The sequence below is a fragment of the Macaca nemestrina genome, chromosome 7, assembly GCF_043159975.1.
Source record: "Macaca nemestrina isolate mMacNem1 chromosome 7, mMacNem.hap1, whole genome shotgun sequence".
NCBI classification, from domain to species: domain Eukaryota; kingdom Metazoa; phylum Chordata; class Mammalia; order Primates; family Cercopithecidae; genus Macaca; species Macaca nemestrina.
The window spans coordinates 3,563,586-3,589,236 of NC_092131.1; the positions used below are offsets into that span (position 1 = coordinate 3,563,586).

General features: G+C 44.2%; 2 protein-coding genes across 5 annotated transcripts in view; one reads left to right on the forward strand and one right to left on the reverse strand.

Moving 5' to 3' along the window:
* Window positions 1–25,331, reverse strand: part of LOC105489826 (tudor domain containing 9) — a 147,507-nt gene extending 122,176 nt beyond the window's left edge. For 3 of the 4 annotated variants that reach the window (XM_071099493.1, XM_011754999.3, XM_011754998.3), the window contains exon 1: window positions 25,087–25,284. In XM_071099493.1, the coding sequence (XP_070955594.1) occupies window positions 25,087–25,237 (151 nt within the window). In that variant the 5' untranslated portion in view covers window positions 25,238–25,284. Of the gene's footprint in view, window positions 1–25,086 lie in introns of all 4 variants that reach the window. The other variant, XM_011754996.2, reaches the window with a different exon arrangement.
* LOC105489825 (RD3 like) lies at window positions 8,995–11,219 on the forward strand. The gene is made up of 3 exons (XM_011754995.3): window positions 8,995–9,481; window positions 9,874–10,179; window positions 10,480–11,219. Exons 2-3 carry the CDS (start codon window positions 9,881–9,883, stop codon window positions 10,775–10,777), a joined length of 597 nt encoding a protein of 198 aa, XP_011753297.2. The 5' UTR covers window positions 8,995–9,481; window positions 9,874–9,880; the 3' UTR covers window positions 10,778–11,219.
* Window positions 25,332–25,651: the final 320 nt, after the last annotated feature.

A 25,651-nucleotide genomic window follows, 5' to 3' on the forward strand; every position in this document is an offset into this window, starting at 1 on the left:
CACTGTAACCTCAGCCTCCTAAGCTCAAGCAATCCTCCCACCTCAGCCTCCTGAGCAGCTGAAATCACAGGTGTACACCACCACATCTAGCTAATTTTTTATTTTTTGTAGAGACAGGGTCTCACTATATTGCCCACACTGGTCTCAAACTCCTAGACACAAGCAATCTGCCTGCCTTGGCCTCCCAAACTGCTGGGATTACAGGCATGAGCCACCACACTCAGCTATAGTATCTTAAAACTTAAAACAGCCGAACAGGGTGGTTCACACTTGTAATCCCAGCACTTTGGGAGGCCAAGGCAGCTGGATCATTTTGTGCTCAGAAGTTTGAGACCAGCCTGGGCAACATGGTGAAACCCCATCTCTACAAAAAATACAGAAATGAGCCGGGTGTGGTGGCTCATGCCTGTGGTCCCAGCTACTAAGGCTGGGGCTGGAGGATCCCTTGAGTCAGGAAGTGGATGTTGCAGGGAACCAAGATCATGCCACTGCACTCCAGCCTAGGCAACAGAGTAAGACTCTGTTTCAAAAAAAATAAATAAACAGGCTAGGCATGGTGGCTCACGCCTGTAATCCGAGCACTTTGGGAGGCCAAGGCAGGTGGATCACTTGATGTCAGAAGTTCAAGACCAGCCTGGCCAACATGGTGAAACCCTGTCTCTACTAAAAATACAAAAATTAACCGGGCATGGTGGCGGATCCCTGTAATCCCAACTAAGGTAGGCTAAGGTAGCAGAATCACTTAAACCCAGGAGGTGGAGGTTGCAGTGAGCCAAGATGGTACCACTGCACTCCAGCCTGGGCAACAGAGCCACACTCCATCTCAAAAAGAAAACAAAATAAAAACTAAAAACTAACCAAAACTTAAAACACACGTCTCCTACAATCCAACTTTTCCTCAGAATCTTTAACATCAGCACTTGTAAACGAAGCACGTGCAAAGACATGCATGGAAACATTCATTTGTTCAGCAAATATTTACTGAACACCTATTGCACAAAAGGCACTGTCTCCAACACTAAAGATACAGCAAGAAACAAAACAAAGTCCTTGCCCACAGGAAACTACCATTCTTGTGAAGGAGACATAATAGATACGTAAAATGCTGATTAGAGATGTGGACAAAATTAAAATTGGGTGGCGGTATTAAGGATTCCAGGGAGGAAGGGTGTATTTTCATAATATTTATAATAATTAAAACCCGAAAACCATGCCCAACGGGGGACAAGCTAAAACGATGGCATACCTTAGTTAATGTATATCATTTTTAAAGAGTGTCATGGCTCTATTCATGCCAATAGATAAACATGTCCAAAACATTAAGTGAAAAAAGACAATTGTGATATGCATTATATGCTATCACCTATGTTTTCCTTATCAATATCTAGTTTAAATGCACTGTTGTCAAAGAGATTATATGATACTGATTCTTGAAATTTGAGACAAACTTTATGTAATGATTAATTTTATGTCAACTTGAATGGGTCAAGGGATGCCCACGTAGCTGGTAAAACATTTCTTCTGGCTGTGTCAGGGTTGCAGAAAGAGGTTAGCATTTGAATCAGTAGACTGAGTAAAGAAGACCTGCCTCAGTAATGTGGATGGGCATTACCAGTCCACTAAGAGCCCACCCAGGCAGAACAAAAAGGATAAGGAAGGGTCAATATTCTCTTTTTGAACAGGGACATCCAGTCTCTCCTGCCCTCGAACACTAGAGTTCCTGATTCTCAGATCCTCAGCCTCCGACATTCGTATCAGCAGTCTCCCATCCCGGGTTCTCAGGCTTTGTCTTGGATTGGGAGTTACAGCATCAGTTCCCCTGGTTCCCAGGCCTTCAAATTCAGACTAAATTTCACCACCGACTTTCCTTCTTCTCCAGCTTGCAGAAGGTATATAGTGAGGCATCTCAGCCTCCATAATCACATGCACCAAGTATCATCAGCAATCTCCCCCCTCTTACAGATCTATATATATCTTATTAGTCCTGTGTCTCTGGAGAATCCTGTCTAATACACTTTAATAAAATGCTGCTTGCATCAAAGCCAACTTTTACCTGTTCCAAAATATCGGCATTCCTCTGGTTACTGTTTGCCTGACATTTACTCATTAATTCACTCAACAATAACAGTGTACCAGGTGCAGCTGAGAGAGTCAAGATGCCAGGGTGGCTCCCACAGGAGAGGGCGGGAAGAGAATGATGAGAAATGGAGTGTAGGGAGCAGAAGGGTATTGAGAAGAGCTGGAAGTACCAGGGAGGAGCTGGGAGTAATTATAAAGATTTTGGCTTTTGTTCTGAGTAAGATGGGTTTTGAGCAAAGACAGAAATAACAATACCTGACTTTTAGTTTAACAGCATGGCTCTGACCAGGTGAAGGGGAGCAGGTGATCATCTGAAAGAAAACATTTGCAGCAAAACAATTAAGAATTACTGGTCTATGTATGTCTCTGCATGTGAGATTGGTCTCCTGAATACAGCAAACTGATGGGTCTTGACTCTTTATCCAATTTGCCAGTCTGTGTCTTTTAATTGGACTGTTTAGTCCATTTACATTTAAGGTTAATATTGTTATGTGTGAACTTGATCCTGTCATTGTGATATTAGCTGGTTATTTTGCTCTTTAGTTGATGCAGTTTCTTCCTAGCATCGATGGTCTTTACATTTTGGCATGTTTTTGCAATGACTGGTACCAGTTGTTCCTTTCCATGTTTAGTGCTTCCTTCAGGGTCTCTTGTAGGGCAGGCCTGGTGGTGACAAAATCTCTAAGCATTTGCTTGTCTGTAAAGGATTTTATTTCTCCTTCACTGATGAAACTTAGTTTGGCTGGATATGAAATTCTGGGTTGAAAATTCTTTTCTTTAAGAATGTTGAATATTGGCCCCCACTCTCTTCTGGCTTGGAGAGTTTCTGCCGAGAGATCTGCTGTTAGTCTGATGGGCTTCCCTTTGTGGGTAACCCGACTTTTCTCTCTGGCTGCCCTTAACATTTTTTCCTTCATTTCAACTTTGGTGAATCTGACAATTGGTTCAACCATTGTGGAAGACAGTGTGGCAATTCCTCAAGGATCTAGAACTAGAAATACCATATGACCCAGCCATCCCATTACTGGGTATATACCCAAAGGATTATAAATCATGCTGCTATAAAGACACATGCACATGTATGTTTATTGTGGCACTATTCACAATAGCAAAGACTTGGAATCAACCCAAATGTCCATCAGTGACAGACTGGATGAAGAAAATGTGACACATATACACCATGGAATACTATGCAGCCATAAAAAAGGATGAGTTCGTGTCCTTTGTAGGGACATGGATGCCGCTGGAAACCATCATTCTCAGCAAACTATCGCAAGAACAGAAAACCAAACACCGCATGTTCTCACTCATAGGTGGGAATTGAACAATGAGATCACTTGGACTCTGGAAGGGGAACATCACACACCGGGGCCTATTATGGAGAGGGGGGAGGGGGGAGGGATTGCATCGGGAGTTATACCTGATGTAAATGACCAGTTGATGGGTGCTGACGAGTTGATGGGTGCAGCACACCAACATGGCACAAGTATACATATGTAACAAACCTGCACGTTGTGCACATGTACCCTAGAACTTAAAGTATTAAAAAAAAAAAAAAAAAAAAAAAAAAAAAAGAATTACTGGCTGGGTACAGTGGCTCACGCCTGTAATCCCAGTACTTTGGGAGGTCAAGGTGGGTGGATCACCTGAGGTTAAGAGTTTGAGATCAGCCTGGCCAACATGGTGAAACCTCATCTCTACTAAAAATACAAAAATTAGCCCAGCGTGGTGGCAGGCACTTGTAATCCCAGCTACTTGGGAGGCTGAGGCAGGAGAATTGCTTGAACCCAGGAGCCAGAGGATTTTTCTATTTACGAAAAAAACGTCATTAGGATTTTGGCAGAGATTGCATTGAATCTGTAGATCACATTGTGTCGTACTGACATTTTAACAATATTGCCTTCCAATCCATGAATAGAGGATGTATTTCCATTTGTTTATGTTTTTAATTTATTTCAGCAATGTTTTGCACTTCTCATTGTCTAAGACTTTCACTTCTTTGGTTAATCCCTGAGTATTTTATTATTTTTTATGCTATCGCCAATAGAATAGTTTTGTAATTTCCTTTTTAGGTTGTTCATTGTTAGGGTATAGAAATGAAACTGAACCGGGCATGGTGGCTCACGCCTGTAATCCCAGCACTTTGGGAGGTTGAGGCGGGCGGATCACGAGGTCAAGAGATCAAGACCATCCTGGCCAACATGGTGAAACCCCATCTCTACTAAAAATACAAAAATTAGCTGGGTGTGGTGGCACGCCTGTAGTCCCAGTTACTTGGGAGGCTGAGGCAGGAGAATCCCTTGAGCCCAGGAGGCTGAGGTTGCAGTGAGCCGAGATCATGCCACTGTACTCTAGCCTGGCGACAGAGTGAGACTCTGTCTCAAAAAAATAATAATAATAGAAATGAAACTGAATTTTGTGTGTTAACTTTGCAGACTGCTACTTTGCTGAATTCAATTATTAGTTGTGACAGTTTTTTGTGGAATCTTTAGGATTTTCAACATATAAAATTATATCATCTGCAAACAGAGATAATGTTACTTCTTCCATTCCAATTTGGATACATTTTATTTCTTAACCTTCCTTGATTGCTCTGGCTAGAAATTCTAGTACTAAGTTAAGTAAAAGTGGTGAAAGGAGACAACCTCACCTTGTTCCTGATCTTAGAGGAAAAGCTTTCAATCTTTCATCAAGTATGATGTTAGTTGTGGGCTTTTCATATATGGCTTTTATTATGCTAGTAGTTTCCTTCTATTCCTACTTTGTTGAGTGTTTTTAATATGAACAACTCCATAGAAATGTACTTTTTTACCTTAAGAAAAATGAACCAATAACCCAGAACTTTTAATTCAGTAGCAAAATGAATAAAAACAGGCTGGGCACAGCGGCTCATGCCTATAATCCCAGCACACTGGGAGGCTGAGTGGGAGATTGCCTGTGCCCAGGAGTTCAGGACCAGCCTGGGCAACATGGTGAGTGACACCCACTCTCTACCAAACATTTAAAAATTAGTCAGGCATGGTGGCACGTGCCTGTAGTCCCAGCTACTTGAGAGGCTGAGGTGGGAGGATATCTTGAGCCCAGGAGGCTGAGGCTGCAGTGAGCTGTGACCATGCCACTGTACTCTAGCCTAGGTGACAGAGCAAGACCTTGTCTCAAAAAAAGAAAAAAAAAAAAAAAAAAAAAAAACAGAAAGACATGAGTCTTCCCACAATGAAAAATCTTTCTTTGATTGCAATCAAGTGCTGTTGAATATTATATAAAGCAGCCCTGATTGTAATATATAAAAAGTTATGCCTGGCTCCTTAACTTGCTTTTCAAGGTTCCAAAATTTTGTCTTTCTAAACTTTTCATGTACTTCCTTACATGAAAAATTTTACATAGACACACATACATTATGCATGACATGGTCCTATTTCATTTTAAGTCTTATAAAATTTAATACTTAGCTAACAAGGTGTAAACTAGAAAACTATGACAATGACCAAAAAGCAAATGACCTGATAGCTTAAGCTTTATGTCATCCACACAAAATATCCTACTAAGTTTGCAATTCATCAGAAACAATTCATTCAACTCATTAAAATGTAAGATAAATACAATCTAAGATACTTCCTTACCTTTACTTACAAATACTTATGTTCTCTATCTACATAGTAGTAGAAGAAACACTATAATCAGAGAATTATTTGGGTCTCTACTTCAATCTGATAATCTCAGGAGGCAGGACAAAATAAAATTTGTAAGGCAAGTAGCACACACTAAGTACTAGAAAAATTGGTTCACACAATTAAGTTCAAAGGAAGGTATACTCAATGTGAGTTAAGGTGGTAAGAAAAGTTCTGAAAAGGTCTTTGGTAATGGTTTCAGTGGCAAGACAGCTGTCAAACAAGTAAGTGGAGAAGGAAGACTGCCTTCAAGAAGCTCTTCCAGTGGCTAGCTCATTGATCTTTAAATCTCTGTTAAAAGGACACCCACTACCCAAAAAGGCCTTCTCTGACCTCCAGTTCTAAGTGGGAGAAGTGCTTCAAGTATATTAATAGATTATGACCATCTATAATTACCTTACTGGATGATTTGTTTACTTATATTTGTCTTCACATTTGGAAGCTGGCTCCTTGGGAGTAGGAACTAGGTCTGTTTTGTTCACTGCTACACCTCAGCCCCTAACTATCCAGGCCCTGGCAGACAGTCAATAGATATCTGTTAAGTAACTGAAAGCCAGCAATTACAGTAGAGAACAGAGCAGGATCTAACTGGAAAGGATTAGGAAAAAGGGAAAAGCAGCCAGGTGCTGTGGCTCATGCCTGTAATCGCAGCACTCTGTAGGAGGCCAAGGCGGGCAGATCACTTGAGGTCAGGAGTTCAAGACCAGCCTGGCCAACATGGTGAAACCCCATCTCTACTAAAAATACAAAAATTAGCTGGGTGTGGCGGCGCACACCTGTAATCCCAGCTACGAGGGAGGCTGAGGCACAAGAATCACTTGAACCCAGGAGGCAGAAGTTGCAGTGAGCTGAAATCACGCCACTGCACTCCAGCCTGGGCGACAGAGCAAGACTCCATCCAAAAAAAAAAGGGTCGGGGGAAGAGAAAAGAGGAACACAGACCAAACCAGTCTTTCTATAAGTTTAACAGTGAAGATAAATAAAACCAGAGTTCAAAGGAAAAGTAGGGCCAAGGAAGATGTTCACGTTGACCCTCAGGTTGAAGGAAAAAATGAGTTGGTATTTGAGCTGGTCCATGAAAAAGAGAATTACTATGTGGATACATGAAAAAGACAAAGAAGAAGCTTTTCAGAAGAGAAAAAACAGTTAAACTAAAGCCAAAGGATCAGAAGTAAGCATGGCAAGTGTCTGGGGGCAATGTGGCCTGGCTGAAACAAAAGGTGTGCTCTAGGGTCCAGCAAGAAAGCAAGCCAGGTAAGGAGGGATAATATAAGACTGCAGAGGGCCTTGAAGGAGGGATAATGTAAGACTGTAGAGGGCCTTGAACAAAAATTTGGCTTAAGTTCCATATCCAATATGTTCTGATATTTTTGCTACCATTTCAGAGGAAAAAAATGTATGCAGTAACAAGGAGGTTATTCAAAGGAGTATGCGGCAAGATTCGCTGTAATTTTAGTATAAAATATGGTAGGACACTTCTATCATGATAAACTTTACTCCTTTCCTTCTCCTAACAGTATATGCAATGTAATGTGAAAACCTTCTAGTTGACAATAATGAATCTTGACATCTGGCTTTTTCTAACATACAAGCAATAGGAGCTGTAGGATGACCACACACATCGCTCTTGATCATGCATGACATGCAAGTCTGATGTAAACAATATCTATTCTTCATGGCTCATTTGAAAGGAAAAGCAACAGAAGAAACAAATACTATAAAAGGGAAAACCACTATGCAGTCGTTTAACAGAGAACTGGAGAGTAAAAGACCTTTTATACTCTATCTACCCTTTAGCAAAAGACAAACACTTGCATAGAAAATTAGCACGGGCCGGTGCAGTGGCTCATGCCTGTAATCCCAGCACCCTGGGAGGCTGAGGCAGGAGGATTACTTGAGCCCAGTTTAGAGACCAGCCTGGGCAACACAAGGAGACCTTATTTCTACAAAAAAAAAAAAAAAAAAAAGTATGTGTGTGTGTATGTGCATGTGTGTGTATAGTTATATATACATATATAATACATACATGTATGTATATACACCTATGTGCCTATATACATATATTACATGCATATATACATATATGTACACATATAAAATGCATACATATATGTACATATAAAATGCATACATGTAAATATATAAAACATGTGTGTACATATGTGCACATATATATAACGTATATATGTACATATGTGCATGTGTATTTTTTTTTAACTAGCCAGGCATGCTGTGGCATGCACCTGTGGTCCTGGCTACTCAGGGGGCTGAGGTGGGAGGATCACTTGAGCCCCGCAGGTTGAGGCTACAGTGAGCCGTGATCATGCCACTGCACTACAGCCCTGGTGACACAACGTGACTCTGTCTCAAAAAAAAAAAGAACAGCCAGGCGCGGTGGCTCAAGCCTGCAATCCCAGCACTTTGGGAGGCCGAGACGGGTGGATCACGGGGTCAGGAGATCGAGACCATCCTGGCTAACACGGTGAAACCCCGTCTCTACTAAAAAATACAAAAAAACTAGCTGGGCGTAGTGGTGGGCGCCTATAGTCCCAGCTACTCGGGAGGCTGAGGCAGGAGAATGGCATAAACCCAGGAGGCGGAGCTTGCAGTGAGCTGAGATCCGGCCACTGTACTCCAGCCTAGGCGACAGAGCGAGACTCTGTCTCAAAAAAAAAAAAAAGAAAAGAAAAGAAAAAAGAAATGGCACAATAACGACCATTACAAACCAATATGCACCTAAACAGTAAATATAAGTTTTTCATACTCAGCTCCAAAAAAAAACACTAAAATGATTTTTCTATGATGAATTACAAGATTTTGTTTTGAACTTTGTATGTTCTTATGCCTCTATTTTTCCCTGACAACCAATTACTGCCTTATTACCACGTTTTCAGAGATTATAAAGTATATTTTAAAGTTATCTAGCTAAGCGTTTATGTTCCCTAGCATTTCAACTTGCTTAAATATACAAATTTAACTATTTTGCGAGAAAAAACAAAATGAATACAGAATGTAACCTTTGCTAAATATTTCACAATTATGATTCACATCAACATTCTTTACCTATTTCACTCAATTACAATGAGCTTTCTCAGAATGCATGTTTTGCAAATAGTCAAGTCTGATCTATTTTTCCTGTTTTCACTAGAGGGGACAATGACCCGGCTTCCAAATGGCCTGAAAGTTAAGCTGAAGAATAAAAGCAACATGGTTATTTTTAGAGCTCTACAGGCATAAAAATATAGCACTAAACTGTGACCTACAGCTGTGCACAGCAAAGCATCACATCATGCGACAGTCTTCACTGTAGCTCGGAGCGCATCTGTGGTGCTTTAGACGACCATTCTTAATTTCATTACCAAAGACATGTCAGAATGCATTTAGGACCAGCATCCATAGCTGCTGGCATTTTTTTCAAGTAGAATGAGCTACATTCAAAAGGCGGACCATTATATAACTTGTGAAGATTAAATAGTAAGTTATTTTTGTCATTTCTTCTAGCTTACTTACAAGGTGAATTAATAAGCATTCTCTCCAAATGAAGACATCACAGCCTCATTCCTAACATAGAAAGTTATTTATTTCAAATACAATTTTGGTGGGTAAATAAGGCAGTGCATTCCTTCAACAGAGGACACTTTCAGGAGAGCAAGATATGTCCGAGTGAAACACAGCTCCGTCACCAATTTCAGGCAACTCTTTGGCAACATCACATCAGCCCATCAACTTAACAGGTAAGCTTTAAACCTTTTCTGTACAAAACATAAATCAAAAGTATTTATAGGCAGCACTTGCCTCGACATTAACATTTTAAGTCTCCTAAAAACTTTTCGCAGCAAGTGTTAGTGTTATTTTCAGGTATCATTCAGCCTATGTATTATCTCTGACTTTGTATATCTAATTTCTGCTAAGCTACATAAAAGCATTTTCAAAGCTTGGTTTCTGCCACTGACCTAGTTAAAAATTAAGACGTTAATCCATGTTCTAATCTTATTTTGACCTGCATAGCTAACCTGTGAAAAAAAAATCATGCACTTTTCGGGCAAATTTATTGTAAAGAAACAAGTATTTGCTCAGAAGAACCATAACGTTTTGAGCAAATAAACACGGGAAAATATTTCCACAGGCTAAAAATGCCACTTTTTGGCTGGATGAAATGGCCCAGAAACGATTCCTACAAATCCAGACACTATCCTGGCTCAGACGTAGTGACAAAGACTCTGCTTCGGGAATTAAAATGGCACCTAAAGGAGCGAGAGAGATTAATACAAGAAATCGAAAATGAACAAAAAGTGAAAAAAACAGGTGTGGATTACAACTGGCTCAGAAACTACCAGAATCCCCACACAACTATCCCAGTGACTGAACAAAGACAACTTGAAGTTCTTTGCTCACAAGTTCAACCCTGCCAAACTGGAACTATTCTCAGCAGGTAAAAACACTGTGTTCTCTTATGATACTCGCTACTGCTAAGTCTAAGTTCCTCATACATTTTGACTAGAAATTGTATTCTATCATGTAAATTCTTTAACTGTGTAGATATCTGGTGAGAAATGGTTTTAAATTACATCTAAAATTTCTTTACTAGAAGTATAATTTTAAAACAACATGCATTAATACTCAAAAGGTGGGTAACTTGTATACAAGCACATTATTCTAGCTGTATTTTGGAGATAAGGAGATATAACAAAAAATGTTCTTAACAGAATATTCATTACCACATTCCCTCCAGATTTCGAGAAGTTTTGGCAGAAAATGATGTACTGCCATGGGAAATAGTCTACATCTTCAAGCAAGTTCTGAAAGACTTCCTAAGCAGCTCTGACAGAGGGAGTGAGCAAGAGGACCTGGAGGACTCAGGGAGCATGGACTGCCCTGCTCCTTCTGTGATCCCAGGTGACAGCTCCAAGAGGGCAGGCAAAGATGAAATACCCACCATTTCCAGTTACGTAGATAAAAACACAAAGGACAGGTTCCCAGGGTTCTCACACAGAATATGGAACCTACCATATTATCACCCACCTAGTTAAGTTACTTATAACTAGAGGAGTTTTTATGACCACCTTAGAACTCTTAATATTAAAAATAAGAAAAAGTGATGTGACTTAAAGTTTTTCTTTGTTACAAGGTCAGTATCCTGTGGATGTATCCTATGTTTTAAATAGTATCCTTTTTTTAACTAAACATGCTATGTTTTCATTGAATAGTATGCTTTTAACTAAAATGTTTCCTAAGTATTTTGAAAAAATGTTTGAAGTATTTTCTTATACCTCAAACCCACCTCACAGGAACTAAATCAACTTTAGTATGAAGTTTGACAAATTCTGTACAGAACTTAGATATTAACCTTGACTTTTATTCTATAATAAAGCTACATATAGAATTAAATAAATGATTAATGTGAATCCTATCTTTACAATATAACAGAAATAAAAAGTCAACATCCCATTATGTGATCATTCTCAGCAGGGGATGGGGAGAAGGGCAGTGAGGGAAAAAATAACATGTAGTTTAAAAATGAAGCAGGGCTTTAACCCAACACTCAGCTTTGGTTTTAATCACAGTACTTTTAAGCTCAACATTAAGGGAACATGTAATAAAACTCAGTTCTATATTATATCAGTAAAGATAAACAGGCTGATTTAGCAACATGAGTAGCTGCTACTCTCAAAGAAAAACATTCACTGTTGGTGAATAATTTAAACTTATACTCAGGTGAAATAGCAAAATATTTAATATATAAAATCTGGCTTTTCAAAACTTTATTAAAAGGAGGAAACTATATATTAGTCAGATTTTTTTTATAAAGTGCTAGAATTCATTCTTAAAGGTAAGTCCAAGGAACCTAATTATAACTTTATATTCGAAGATTTACCAGTTTTCTTTCATCTAAAAATAAAAAAAGTATGTATCAAAATTGGAACAAGTTGGGTGTGGTGGCACACACCTGTAGCGTGGCTACTCAGGAGGTTGTGACAGGAAGCTCACCGGAGCCCAGGAATTCAAGGCTGCAGTGAGCTATGATCACACCACTGCACCTCAACCTGGGCAACAGAGAAAGACCTTGTCTCAAAAAAACAAAACAAAAAAACAAAAACAAAAAAACTTTTTTTCAAAAAGACTAGAACTAAATATACACTACTAAAAATATATATATATATATCTTCTAACTTTATTCTCCCTGCATTCTTAGCCAACTTCTGTACCATTTTCAACTGACCTCAATTTGGTCTTAAATCCCAACCATGTAATGCAACCCACCTGATTAGGGTTTAACAAGACAACAGAAACAGAAACACAGTCCCAAGTAGATTTAAAATAAAGACACCTCTCATTCCTGCTCTGAAATTTTCAGTTTTCCTACATACTACCTTTGGCTTCTTTAGTCACTGTAAGATTTCCTAGAGTGGAAACTATATGTGGGAGAGATAAATGCCCCGAAAAGTACACAACTGCTTATTGTGCAGTGAATACAGTAAGCAGTGAACATGAGTTTTAAGAAAATATCATTGCTTAAATCATGGTGAGAACAAAATTTTCATTTAAAGAAACATGGAGAACGTGAAGTTTGTATATGAAGCACAGTACTAGAATTGATCATCCCACCACACATACCAGGAAATATATGCCATGAAGAGATGCAAATCATTTCCTTCACTCTCCAAGGCTCCTCAAGCAGCCACTGGACAACACCACACCACTTGCTAGAGAGAGTCATCCTCTGTATTCAGACAGGGAGAAATAACTCCCGGCAAAAAGCTTCTGGTGACTGAAGCAGCTATGGACAGTGACATCACTCCGCTAGTTCAGGATGAAAATGAGTCCTAGACACTCTAAGTCACCCACACGCAATTTAATTAATTTTCCACCCAAGCTTGAAAAAAGAAAGGAAAAATACATTAAGTTTTGAGTTTCCATCTCTCACTTTGTTGTTGGCAAACCTAACACTCATGTCCTGTGAGAGTATTGGTATACGTAATTTAAAACTGTAGTTATTTCTGGAAAACCTATAAATCGAATAGAAATTTTAATACAAATAACTTCCTGAATAGTGACAGATCCATGTTTTTATACACTAGCCTATTCATAATACCTAAAGCTGGCAAAGGAATCAGGATCGAAAATATAATGGGGGGACCGGGCGCGGTGGCTCACGCCTGTAATCCCAACACTTTAAGAGGTGGAGGCAGGTGGATCACGAGGTCAGGAGATCAAGACCATCCTGACTAACATGGTGAAACCCCGTCTCTACTAAAAATACAAAATATTAGCCGGGCAAGGTGGCAGGCGTCTGTAGTCCCAGCTGCCCGGGAGGCTGAGGCAGGAGAATGCCGTGAACCCGGGAGGTGGAGCTTGCAGTGAGCCGAGATCGCGCCACTGCCCTGGGCGACAGAGAGAGACTCCGTCTCAAAAAAAAAAAAAACAAAAAACAAAAAACAAAAGGAAAATATAAAGAGGGCACAGGTGGGAAGGGGACGACTGGGAACACTTCAGGTGTGTTTTATGAAGAGAAAGCAGCACTCGTTCAGGAGCTACAATCTTTAGCTAGGGAACAGAAAGAATAAATGAATCCACATAAAAGCAATCTGCATAATCCCCAACATATAATAGGCTCTCGAGGTAGCATTACTAGCCAGAGCCGAGACTCCGTCTCAAAAAAAAAAAAAAAAAGAAAAGAAAATCAACATGTTCAAAACCAAAGTCATAGAGAAATTTTTGTGTTCTAAAGGGACAAACAGAACTCAAGAACCAGCCAGTACCAATACACACACACCCTCTAAAAGCATAATTCTTCAAACATTTCATCAATTGGTATTTTCTATCTCAGTAAATGACAGCACCACCTATCTACTCTATTCTACAAGCCAGAAATCTCAGAATCCTTCTGGTCCCCCCTGGGGTGGGGGAGGGGCCAAAACCACAATCACAATCCAAAGGTAACTGGCAGAGCTGGATTTTGGTTATCACAAACAGGACTGGATGGAGGCAGGAGTTCAGTGCTTGGAGAAGGTAAAAAGTTGTTTAAAAGACTAGAGAGAGTGTGTAAAAGACTAAAGAAAAGGAAGGAGGGAAGGGCTGCTTTAGCTATGGAGGTCACAGGCAACTTCTCTAAGGAGATATCTGAACAGGGTCCCAAATGAAGAAAGGAGCCTGTCATGGGAAGGGAGCGAGGGGAAGCACTGAATACAGAAGAAAGAGTCAATGTGGAAGCTGCAAGGTGGGAATGAGCTTGCTATCTTCAAGACACAGAAAAAATGCCAATGTGACCAGAGCACAGCAAAAGCAGCAGACGAGGAGATGCCCAATGGAGGAATGCTCGCCAAGCCTAGATGCAGAGTCAGACAAAATTTTATCCTAACAGCAATCAATGCCACAGGAGGTCACATGTGCTCAAAGAACCTCAGGTGTGAAGGTTTACTCAAGAATTTGTTCATTCAACAATTTTTTTAGAGACAGGCTCTTGCTCTGTTGCCCAGGAGTGCAGTGGTACAATCATAGCTCACTGCAGCCTTGAACTCCTGGCTTCAAGTGATCCTTCTGAGTCAGCCTGCCAAGTAGCTGGGACTACAGTCAGGCACCATAACACCGGGCTAATTTTTTAATATTTTGTAGAGACATGGTCTCCCTATATTGCCCAGGCTAGTCTCGAACTCCTGGCCTCAAGTGATCCTCCCACCTCAGCTTCCCAAAGCACTGGAATTACAGGCATGAGCCACTATGCCAGGCCATCATTCAACAAATATTAACTTAGCATCTACATCATTAGATTACTGCGGGGTAAGGTTGAAAAGTCAGGAGACCAAACATAGACGGTTTCTGCAATAATCCAGGCAAGAGATGATGGCAGTGGTTTGGTCAAGAGTGGTAACAATGTAAACTGTGAGAAGCACCCTTATTCTGGAAATATTTTATAGTACACTTACCAGGATATTGTGATTTTTATTGTTTGATTGTATACCTATATACACACTCGGATACACTCCTTAGGAAAATCCAGTATGGCCCGAGGAGTAAGACAGAGATTTATGATTCAATCAAGACAGGAATGCATGAAGCAGCAACTCTCACCATGTTTAGAATATGGACATATTGTAAGCATTCAATAATTGGGGTCTTCTAGGTTGAGCATGGTGGCTCATGCCTGTAATCCTAGCACTTTGGGAAGCCAAGGTGGGAAGATCACTTGAGCCCAGGAATTTGAGACCAGCCTGGATAACATAGTGAAATCCCGTGTCTCCAAAAACATTTTTTTAATTGGTCAGGCATGGTAGTATGCACCTGTGGTCCCAGCTACTCAGGAGACTGAGGTGGGAAAATCAAGGGAGGATCACTTGAGCCCAGGAGGTCAAGGCTGCAGTGAAACGTGACTGTGCCACTGCACTCCATCTGCGGGAACAGAGGGAGACCCCGTCTGAAAATAATAATTATCCCCAGTCATTACCTTGCTTCCATTTTCCCATGGTAAATACGTAACAGCGCTCTGCCACGCTTATCTACTCAGCAAATGCCCTGCCTTCCCTCTTGTAAAAAAAAAAAAATTACTATTATTGGCCGGGTGCAGTGGCTCACGCCTGTAATCCCAGCACTTTGGGAGGCTGAGGCGGGCAGATCACGAGGTCAGGAGATCGAGACCATCCTGGCTAATACAGTGAAACCTCACCTCTACTAAAAATACAAAAATTAGCCAGGCGTGGTGGCGGGTGCCTGTAGTCTCAGCTACTTGGGAGGAGAATGGCGTGAACGCTGGAGGCGGAGCTTCCAGTGAGCCAAGACTGCGCCACTGCACTCCAGCCTGGGGGACAGAGCGAGACTCAGTCTCAAAAAAAAAAAAAAAATACTATTATTATTGTGACCTCCTAGGCCATTCATTCAAACAACAAATATTTGAGTTCCTACTACGTCAGGTACTGCACCAAGGGGTGGAGATTCCCTGATAATTTGTACCCTTAATAAGTTCTTATGTGAGAAAAATAACATCCAAAAGCATTCCCATGAAAGTGTTAAGATACGCATGTGCAGGGCACTAAGCAAGCTGTTTTTGATTAAAGCGGGCCTCGCTCACTTGGTGTTCCTCTGACCACTTGTTCTCAGTCTCCTTTTCTCACTGCATCTCCTTCACCTATAACACTCAAGCACCCCAGGTGGGCCCTTCTCTCTATACCCACTCACTAGGATACATCCTAGTTAAGGGATCTCATCAGTCTTGAAGTTAAACTTCCCAATGTCTAGTTCTGCCAGACTTCCTTCCTCAACTCCAGACTGCCTACATGTATTGCTGTCTAACAGGCATTTTAAAGTGAACATGTTCAAAATCAATCCTGGTATTCCCCCACAAACTGAAGGCAATACCTGTCACTTGCTAGGCCAGAAACCTTGGTGTCACCTGTGATTCCTTCCCCACTCACATCCTCCACTTGCTCCAGCTACAGAGTCCTTGCCCCCAGCTTAATTAAGAACATGTCCCAAATGCCACCATTGCTTACCACACCCCCCATCCTCCACCCCTCAGCTACCTGCCTGGTCTAAGCCACCATCCTATCTTTTGCTTGAATGATGTGTCAGTTATAGTTCTCCAAAGAAACAGAACCAACAAGATGTGGAGAAAGAAATGTAGTTTAAGGAATTAGCTCCCCCAGCTGTAGAGGTGCAAGTCCAGAATCTGCAGGATAGGCCACCAGGCTGGAGACCCAGGGAAAGGTTGCAGTGCAAGTCCAAAGTCAGTCGGCTGGCACAGTTTCTTCTTGCTCAGGGAAGGTCAGTCTTCGCTGCATTCAGGTCTTAACTGACTGGACGAGGCCCTCCTACCTCATGGAGCATGATCTGCTTTACCCAAAGTCCACAGATTTGCAACGTTAGTCTCATCTAAAAAACACCTTCAAAAAACATCCACGGTAGTGTTTGACCAAATATCTGGGCACTGTCGCCCAGCCAAGCTGACACACAGTTAATCATCACAGAGGACATCAAGAGATTCTTCTCTGACCACCCTGTTCCTGCCCTTGCCCGCTTCAATCCACTCACCACAGCTGTGATCCTATTAAAGTCAGAAGTCACATCACCTCACAACTCTGCTCAGAACCCCAAAGCCTCCTCCAGTGGCTCCCTGGCTCCCTCAGATGAAGCAGCAAGGTCCTCACTATGATGCAGGACATAACTCTTTTTTCCTTTTTTTTTTCCCTTTTTTTTTTTTTTGAGACACAGTCTTATTCTGTCGCCCAGGCTGGAGTGCAGTGGCGCCATCTCGGCTCACTGCAAGCTCCACCTCCCAAGTTCATGCCATTCTCCTGCCTCAGCCTTCCGAGTAGCTGAGATTACAGGCGCCCGCCACCATGACCGGCTAATTTTTTGTATTTTCAGTAGAGACAGGGTTTCACTGTGTTAGCCAGGATGGTCTCAATCTCCTGACCTTGTGATCCACCCGCCTAGGCCTCCCAAAGTGTTGGGATTACAGGCGTGAGCCACCGCGGCCGGCCAGGACATACCTCTTGATCTCCTGTTAGCTCGCTGACCACACCTATTCTCTCCCTTTCAATTGCTCTACTCCAGCGGCACACAGTACATACAGAGGATATGCGCCAGGACTTTTTTAAGCAATGGGAAAATTATTTAATAAACAAAATCTGTTAAACGACCAAAAGGTCTTTTAAAAATGTGGACTTTGGCCGGGCGCGGTGGCTCAAGCCTGTAATCCCAGCACTTTGGGAGGCCGAGACGGGTGGATCACGAGGTCAGGAGATCGAGACCATCCTGGCTAACACAGTGAAACCCCGTCTCTACTAAAAATACAAAAAAAAACTAGCCGGGCGAGGTGGCGGGCGCCTGTAGTCCCAGCTACTCAGGAGGCTGAGGCAGGAGAATGGCGTGAACCCGGGAGGCGGAGCTTGCAGTGAGCTGAGATCCGGCCACTGCACTCCAGCCTGGGCGACAGAGCGAGACTCCGTCTCAAAAAAAAAAAAAAAAAAAAAATGTGGACTTGGCCGGGCGCGGTGGCTCAAGCCTGTAATCCCAGCACTTTGGGAGGCCGAGATGGGCGGATCACGAGGTCAGGAGATCGAGACCATCCTGGCTAACACGGTGAAACCCCGTCTCTACTAAAAAAAATACAAAAAATTAGCCGGGCGAGGTGGCGGGCGCCTGTAGTCCCAGCTACTTGGGAGGCTGAGGCAGGAGAATGGTGCAAACCCGGGAGGCGGAGCTTGCAGTGAGCTGAGATCCGGCCACTGCGCTCCAGCCTGGGCGACAGAGCTAGACTCCGTCTCAAAAAAAAAAAAAAAAATGTGGACTTTGGCCAGGGCAGTGGCTCATTCCTATAATCCCAGCATCTTGGGAGGCCCAGAAGAGAGGATTGCTTGAGCCCAGGAGTTTGACACCAGCATAGGCAACACAGTGAGACACCATCTTTACAAAAAATAAAAAACAAATTAGCCAGGCATGCGGCATGTGCCTGTAGTCCCAGCTACTTGGGAGGCTGAGGCAGGAAAATCGCTTGAGCCCAGGAGTCCAAGGCTGCAGCGAGCTATGCACAGCAGCACTGCACTCCAGCCTGGGTGACAGAGAAAAAAAAAAGTGGATTTTGTGGGTGAACAGAAAATACGAATTCTTGGAGAGTTACAGAGTCATACATTAACATCTATGTGACGCCTAAATACCAAAAGGCAACAAGACAAAAAGAAAAAAACAATATGCCTTGGAGTCCACACACCCATTCTACAATATAATAGGTATGTGGACGAGGACAAAGTAAACTTCAACTGCTCCGATCTTAACTTCCCCTGTCTGTCAGAAGGGCCTAGATGGTTCATTTCCTGTGTCACCTAACACAATGCCCAACACAGCAGGCATTCAACTTCAGTAAGAGACAACAAGTGCCAAAACCAAGACTTAGGGATCTGGGCCAGATGCGGTGGCTCACACCTGTAATCCCAGCACTTTGGGAGGCCGAGGCAGACAGACTACTTGAGCTCAGGAGTTTGAGACAAGCCTGGACAACAAGGCAAAACCCTGTCTCTATTTTTTTTTTTTTTTTTTTTTTTTTTGAGACGGAGTCTCGCTCTGTCACCGGGGCTGGAGTGCAGTGGCCAGATCTCAGCTCACTGCAAGCTCCGCCTCCCGGGTTTACGCCATTCTCCTGCCTCAGCCTCCTGAGTAGCTGGGACTACAGGCGCCTGCCACCTCGCCCGGCTAGTTTTTTGTATTTTTTAGTACAGATGGGGTTTCACCATGTTAGCCAGGATGGTCTCGATCTCCTGACCTCGTGATCCGCCCGTCTCGGCCTCCCAAAGTGCTGGGATTACAGGCGTGAGCCACCACGCCTGGCCTATTTTTTTTAATAATATTTTTTAAAATAATAATAGTAAAATAAAATAAATCAGGAGCTGGGCGCGGTGGCTCACGCCTGTAATCCCAGCACTTTGGGAGGCCGAGGTGGGCGGATCCCGAGGTCAGGAGATCGAAATCATCTTGGCTAACATGGTGAAACCCCGTCTCTACTAAAAATACAAAAACTTAGCCAGGTGTGGTGGCGGACTACAAGTCCCAGCTACTCGGGAGGCTGAGGCAGGAGAATGGCATGAACCCGGGAGGCGGAGCTTGAGTGAGCCGAGATCGTACCACTGCACTTCAGCCTGGGTGACAGAGCGAGACTCTGTCTCAAACAAATAAATAAATAAATAAATAAATAAATAAATAAATAAAGGAGTTAGATGAAAGTAATCACCAGATAGTGGAAATCTGAAAGCTTTCTATGGTTAAGGCTTCCCAAAGGCAAAGAACATTTTAATAAGGTGTTGAACAGTCAAAGACACAAAAGTGAGAATTAAGTAAGACCTTCATGAGCCAGGAGTTAATGTGAGCTGTGAAGACAGAAAGTCCATGGCAGAAAGCACAAAGAAACACAAGGCAGAAGGAAGCTGGGAGTGATGCATGGCTCCCAGCCATGGGCTGCAGTTCACAGGAAAGCTGGTGGTACACACTGGAGGATGCTCAAAACGGTGTATCACAGCCACTGAGGTTTTCTTCTTCATATGTGAAGGTGAAGACACGAGAATGTACGGATAACAGAAAGAATAATCACCATCAAACAGGAAAATATAGTACCATGTGGAAAAGGAAACATGGGGAAATCCATAAAAATCACTGGAAACAAAATTAATAAACCGTTCCCTACAGGCACTCCAGCAACACTTTCATCAACACAGTAAGATTCATGCTGGGACCCACAGGCGCCCACACCATCTCCGGCAATTCTTGTCTGAGCTACCTATGATGTAGTCTGGCATTCTCTATTTCTTTTTTAAAGCTGGTGGTCACTACTCATTCAGCTGATTAAAAAAAAAAAAAAAAAATGCCCATGTTCTTCTGCTGATTTAAGCTGATTTAATCATTAAGCTGATTTAGCAACACTCTCCCAGACTGGACTGCAGTGACTTGGTGTACACTAATTTTACCATTGAGTGACTATCTCTAACAAATACATTTTAACTGTGCAATACCCTATGCTTATAAAAACCATCCCTCCCCTATGTCAAATGTTCTCTCACTAATGTCAGTGCCTCACTCAACACTCACCTTCACTGGGAAAAATATCATTCAACAAGTATCCAAGTATCCACTATGTGCCAGGCACTGTGCCAGGTTCACAAGTCAGCTCACCCCAATCTGAACCCAGCTCTGCCACCGGATTTGTACCCTAATGCATTGCTGCCTCAACAAATCACACAAACATAGCAGTTTCAAACAATGCAAACGTATTACAAGTCCAGGTGAACTCAACTGGATCCCCTGCTTAGGGTTTCCTAAAGCTAAATCAAGGTGTTGGCAGAGTTTCCTTCCCTACTGGCAGTGCATTCAGGCTGTTGGTCAAAACCAGGCCCTTGCAATTGTAGGATCAGTCCCTTGCAAACTCAGTCCCTTGCAACTGTAGGACTGAGGTACCCGTTTCCTTACCTGCTGTCAAGTGGGATCCAGTCTTTGCTCCTAGCTACCCATATTCCATTCTCATGCTTTTGACATGGCCCCTCCAAGCAATGACGTTTCAAATCTCTCGTTTCAAATTTATCTGACTCCATCCAGAGAAAGTTATCTGCTTTTAAGGGCTCATGTGATCAGACTGGGCCCAGTCAGACAATCTAGCTAATCTTCCTATCCTACGATCTGTAACCTTAATTACAGCTGCGAAATCTCTTTCACCAGGTAACATTACATAGTTACAGGTTCCAGTGAACATCTTTGGGGGAGTCATTCTGCCCATCACCACCATTTGCTACAGGAAGTTGGACAAGTCACTTTACCACCAAAACCTATTGCTTCATCTACAAAATCATGAAATAATCAGTTGATGATAAAGCCATCAACCTCAAAGCGTTGTTGTGCAGATTCAATAATACAGCTATATTTAGCTGAGTGCCTGCTACATGCTGGAAACTCTGGCATCGAATACATATGCACCTAGAGCCCAGGAAGCTACTTCCAGAAGAATTTCATCAAAGCTAGCACTACCCATAGACAAACATTGCCTGTCAGTGGTTAAATACAGAAGTTAAAGTGTTTACAGCAATTTCGCGAAGCAATTTTACATATGTTGAATTTTTTTTTTTTTTGAGACAGGGTCTCATTCTGTTACCCAGGCTGGAGTGCAGTGGCACAATCTCAGCTCACTGCAACCTCTGCCTCAGGGACTCAAGCGATTCTCCCACCTCAGCCTCCTGAGTAGCTGGGACTGCAGGCACAAACCACCATGCCCGGGAAATTTTTGCATTCTTTTGGTAGAGACAGGGTTTCACCATGTTGGTCAGGCTGGTCTTGGAACTCCTGACCTCAAATGATCTGCCTGCCTTGGACTCCCAAAGTGCTGGGATTACAGACATGAGCCACCACACCCAGACTGAATCTAGTAATTTTTTTTTTTTTTTTTTTTTTTTTTTTTTGAGACGGAGTCTCGCTCTGTCGCCGGGGCTGGAGCGCAGTGGCCGGATCTCAGCTCACTGCAAGCTCCGCCTCCCGGGTTTACGCCATTCTCCTGCCTCAGCCTCCTGTGTAGCTGGGACTACAGGCGACCGCCACCTCGCCCGGCTAGTTTTTTTTTGTATTTTTTTAGTAGAGACGGGGTTTCACCGTGTTCGCCAGGATGGTCTCTGTCTCCTGACCTCGTGATCCGCCCGTCTCGGCCTCCCAAAGTGCTGGGATTACAGGCTTGAGCCACCACGCCCGGCCTGAATCTAGTAATTTTTTAAATGGGATTAGTATGCTGTCTTTTTTCATTTCATTGCTCTAAAAATTCATTTTTATTGATTTTATAAAAGTCTCAGCCCATGAAGGCTAGAAATCGTAAAAACTTGTCCTTAGTGCTGAATACATCTATAGTTTCTGACAAGGTCAGTAATAATTTACTTCCAATATCACAATGAGTTATTTAACAGCAATGCTGTTAAGACTGTTAAGACTAAGGAGTAAGTGATGGACCATTAAGTAGAGGAGGCGGCCTACGGCCTACGGGATCATTTACCAGAGCAGCTCAAGGAAATAGTGTCAAACACACAGCCACTCCAAAGTTGCACAAGGGGTCTCTTGGTCCTCTCTGCACCTCCAAGAACCAAATTTACCAAAGATCCCAAAGGTGTACTTGAAAGAACTCTACAAAGGCTTGAAGCAACCCACAAAAGCTTGACCCAGAGTCTGGGCCTATCCATCAAATCAGACAAAACTAACAAACAAGAGTAACTTTAAAAAAGAAAAAGCCAGGCACAGTGGCTCACACCTGGAATCCCAGCACTTTGGGAGGCCGACATGGGTGGATCGCAAGGTCAGGAGTTCAAGATCAGCCTGGTCAACACAGTGAAACGCTGTCTCTACTAAAAATACAAAATAGGCCGGGCACGGTGGCTCACGTCTGTAATCCCAGCACTTTGGGAGGCCAAGGCGGGCAGATCATGAGGTCAGGAGACGGAGACCATCCTGGCTAACACGGTGAAACCCCGTCTCTACTAAAAATACAAAAAAAATTAGCCTGGCGTGGTGGCGGGCGCCTGTAGTCCCAGCTTCTCGGAAGGCTGAGGCAGGAGAAGGGTGTGAACCTGGGAGGCGGAGCTTGCAGTGAGCAGAGGTCGTGTCATGGCACTCCAGCCTGGGCGTCAGAGTGAGACTCTGTCTCAAAAAAAAAAAAAAATACAAAATAAGCTGGGCGTGGTGGCGTGCACCAGTAATTCCAGGGAGGCTGAGGCAGGAGAATCACTTGAACCCAGGAGGCGGAGGTTGTGGTGAGCCAAGATTGCGCCACTGCACTCCAGCCTGGGCAACAAGAGGGAAATTCTGTCACAAAAAAAAAAAAAAATTAAAGAAAAAAGAAAAAGAAAAACAAAACCACCTTCTCAACTGTAAAGGGTGTTGGACTGGGGACTGAGCAAGAGTGATGGAGATACCCCAAGCTCAAGGTACTTCTCCCAGGGCCTTCTTTAAAGAGAAGAGGGAGCAGGTGTTTCTACTCACCAAATCTAGGTCTTTCCTCTAAAAACAGAGGACATCCTCTTGCCTTTTTATTTCCACCAAAATCAAGTGAACAAAGTAACTGATGGTAGCTACTTAAAGCATAGTGAGGCCGGGTGCGGTGGCTCACGCCTGTAATCCCAGCACTTTGGGAGGCCGCGGCGGGCGGATCACGAGGTCAGGAGATCGAGACCAAGGTGAAACCCCGTCTCTACTAAAAAATACAAAAAATTAGCTGGGCGCGGTGGCGGGCGCCCGTAGTCCCAGCTACTCGGGAGGCTGAGGCAGGAGAATGGCGTGAACCCGGGAGGCGGAGCTTGCAGTGAGCCGAGATCGCGCCACTGCACTGCAGCCTGGACGACAGAGTGAGACTCCGTCTCCCAAAAAGGAAAAACAAAAAGTGCCAAAACTTGGAAACAGGCCGGGTGCAGTGGCTCACACCTGTAATCCCAGCACTTTGGGAGGCTGAGGTGGGCAGATCACCTGAGGTCAGGAGTTCGAGACTAGCCTGGCCAACACGGTGAAACCCTGTCTTTATTAAAAATACAAAAATTAGCCAGGCGTAGTGGCACATGCCTGTAGTCTCAGCTACTCAGGAGGCTGAGGCAGGACAATCGCTTGAACCTGGGAGGGGGAAATTGCAGTGAGCTCAGACCGCGCCACTCCACCAGTCCACTCCAGCCTGGGCGACAAAGTGAGACTCCATCTCGCGGTGGCGGTGGCGGGGGCGGGGGGGGGAGTGAACTTGGAAGCAACCAAGCTCTCCTTCAGTAGGTGAATGGATACACTGTGGTACATCCAGACAGTGGAATATTAATCAATGCTAAAAGGAAAGCAGCTATCAAATCATGGAAAGGCACGGAGGAACCCCAAATGCATAATAATACTAAGTGACAGAAACCCATCAAAAAGGCTACACATATTGTGTGATTCCAACTAGATGACAGTATGGAAAAGCAAAATTATGGAGACAGTAAAAAATCAGTGGTTTCCACGTGGTGTAGGGAAAGGGAGGCATGAGCAGGTGGGGCCGAGAAGATCTGTAAGGCAGTGAACTCCTGTAATGCGTGACTTTAGGCGTTCGTCCAAACCCACAGAACGTCCAGTACCGGGGTGAACCCTCCTGTAACGATGGCCTCCGGGTGACGAAGACGCAGCGATGCGGGTTCGCCGGCTGTCACGAAAACCCACACTTGACACAGACGCTCAGAGGGGAAACTGTGGGAGGGAAGGGACCTGTGGGACCTCTGCCCTCCGCTGCCTTCTTCTGGAAACCTAAGAGTGCCTCAAAAACTGGTCTGTTAATTTAAACATTAAGAACTGAAGGAAAGGCCGGGCGCGGTGGCTCAAGCCTGTAATCCCAGCACTTTGGGAGGCCGAGGCGGGCGGATCACAAGGTCAGGAGATCGAGACCACAGTGAAACCCCGTCTCTACTAAAAATACAAAAAATTAGCCGGGCGCGGTGGCGGGCGCCTGTAGTCCCAGCTACTCAGGAGGCTGAGGCAGGAGAATGGCGGGAACCCGGGAGGCGGAGCTTGCAGTGAGCCGAGATCGCGCCACTGCACTCCAGCCTGGGCAACAGCGTGAGACTCCGTCTCAAAAAAAAAAAAAAAAAAAAAAAAAAAAGAACTGAAGGAAAACAACAACAACAACAAAAACTCTAGCTCAGCTTCCTTGCAGGCACCGCTCTGGGCCGCGCATCGGGTTGTGTAGTGACCCCTCGCCCCGGACGGTCAGGGGTCCCTGGAGCCCCACGAGAGGGCACGGGCTCGCGAGAAGGATCTGGGTGGCCCGAGCCCTCGTCGCCAGGTCTCGCCCGGCCGCCCTCGAGCCGCCTCCGCCCCGCCCGCGTCCTACCTTTCGAACGCAGCGGCCTGCTGGGCCGGAGCTTGGGCCAGGGCCGCAGCCTGGGCCGCGGGACCGGCGCCGGGGGCCACGTCCTGGCGCTGAGCCTCCTCCCTGGCCGCCCCGGCCGGGAAGGCGGGCGGCGCGCCCAGCAGCTCCACATTGGTCACGGTCTTGCCAATGGTGAACCAGTCGTTGATCTGCTCGAGGGTGAGCTTGCGCAGCATCCTCAAGGCCCAGGCGTCGGAATCCCTCAACTGCCGGGTCTCCGGGGCGGGAACAGGCGACGGCGGAAACGCGCTCTGGAAGCCCCGCCCCCGCTCGAGGCCTTCCAATCAGAACGCGCCGCGCGCCGTTGTGGGCGGGCTCCGGCCCGGCGCGTGCTGCCCGCGCTGCTTGGTCCTCGTGCCGCCGGCCCCGCCCCGCCGCGCTAGGCCTGCTGGGAGCCGCCACCCGGCGCGAACCCAGGCTGAGCCTTTCTAGGGCCACAGGGGAAGGTTGACAAAGGCCGGAGGCTGGCCCAGGAGTCTGTGTGACGGGAGTTCCGGGGCAACCCCTGCGTGTACAAGAAAATGTC

What these genes read in the sequence shown, in the direction of transcription:
- LOC105489825 (XM_011754995.3), top strand. Translation starts at nt 9,881, where the DNA reads ATGCCACTTTTTGGCTGGATGAAATGGCCCAGAAACGATTCCTACAAA. An exon ending in ACTGGAACTATTCTCAGCAG is followed by an intron (nt 10,180 to 10,479) that starts GTAAAAACACTG and finishes CATTCCCTCCAG; the next exon opens with ATTTCGAGAAGTTTTGGCAG.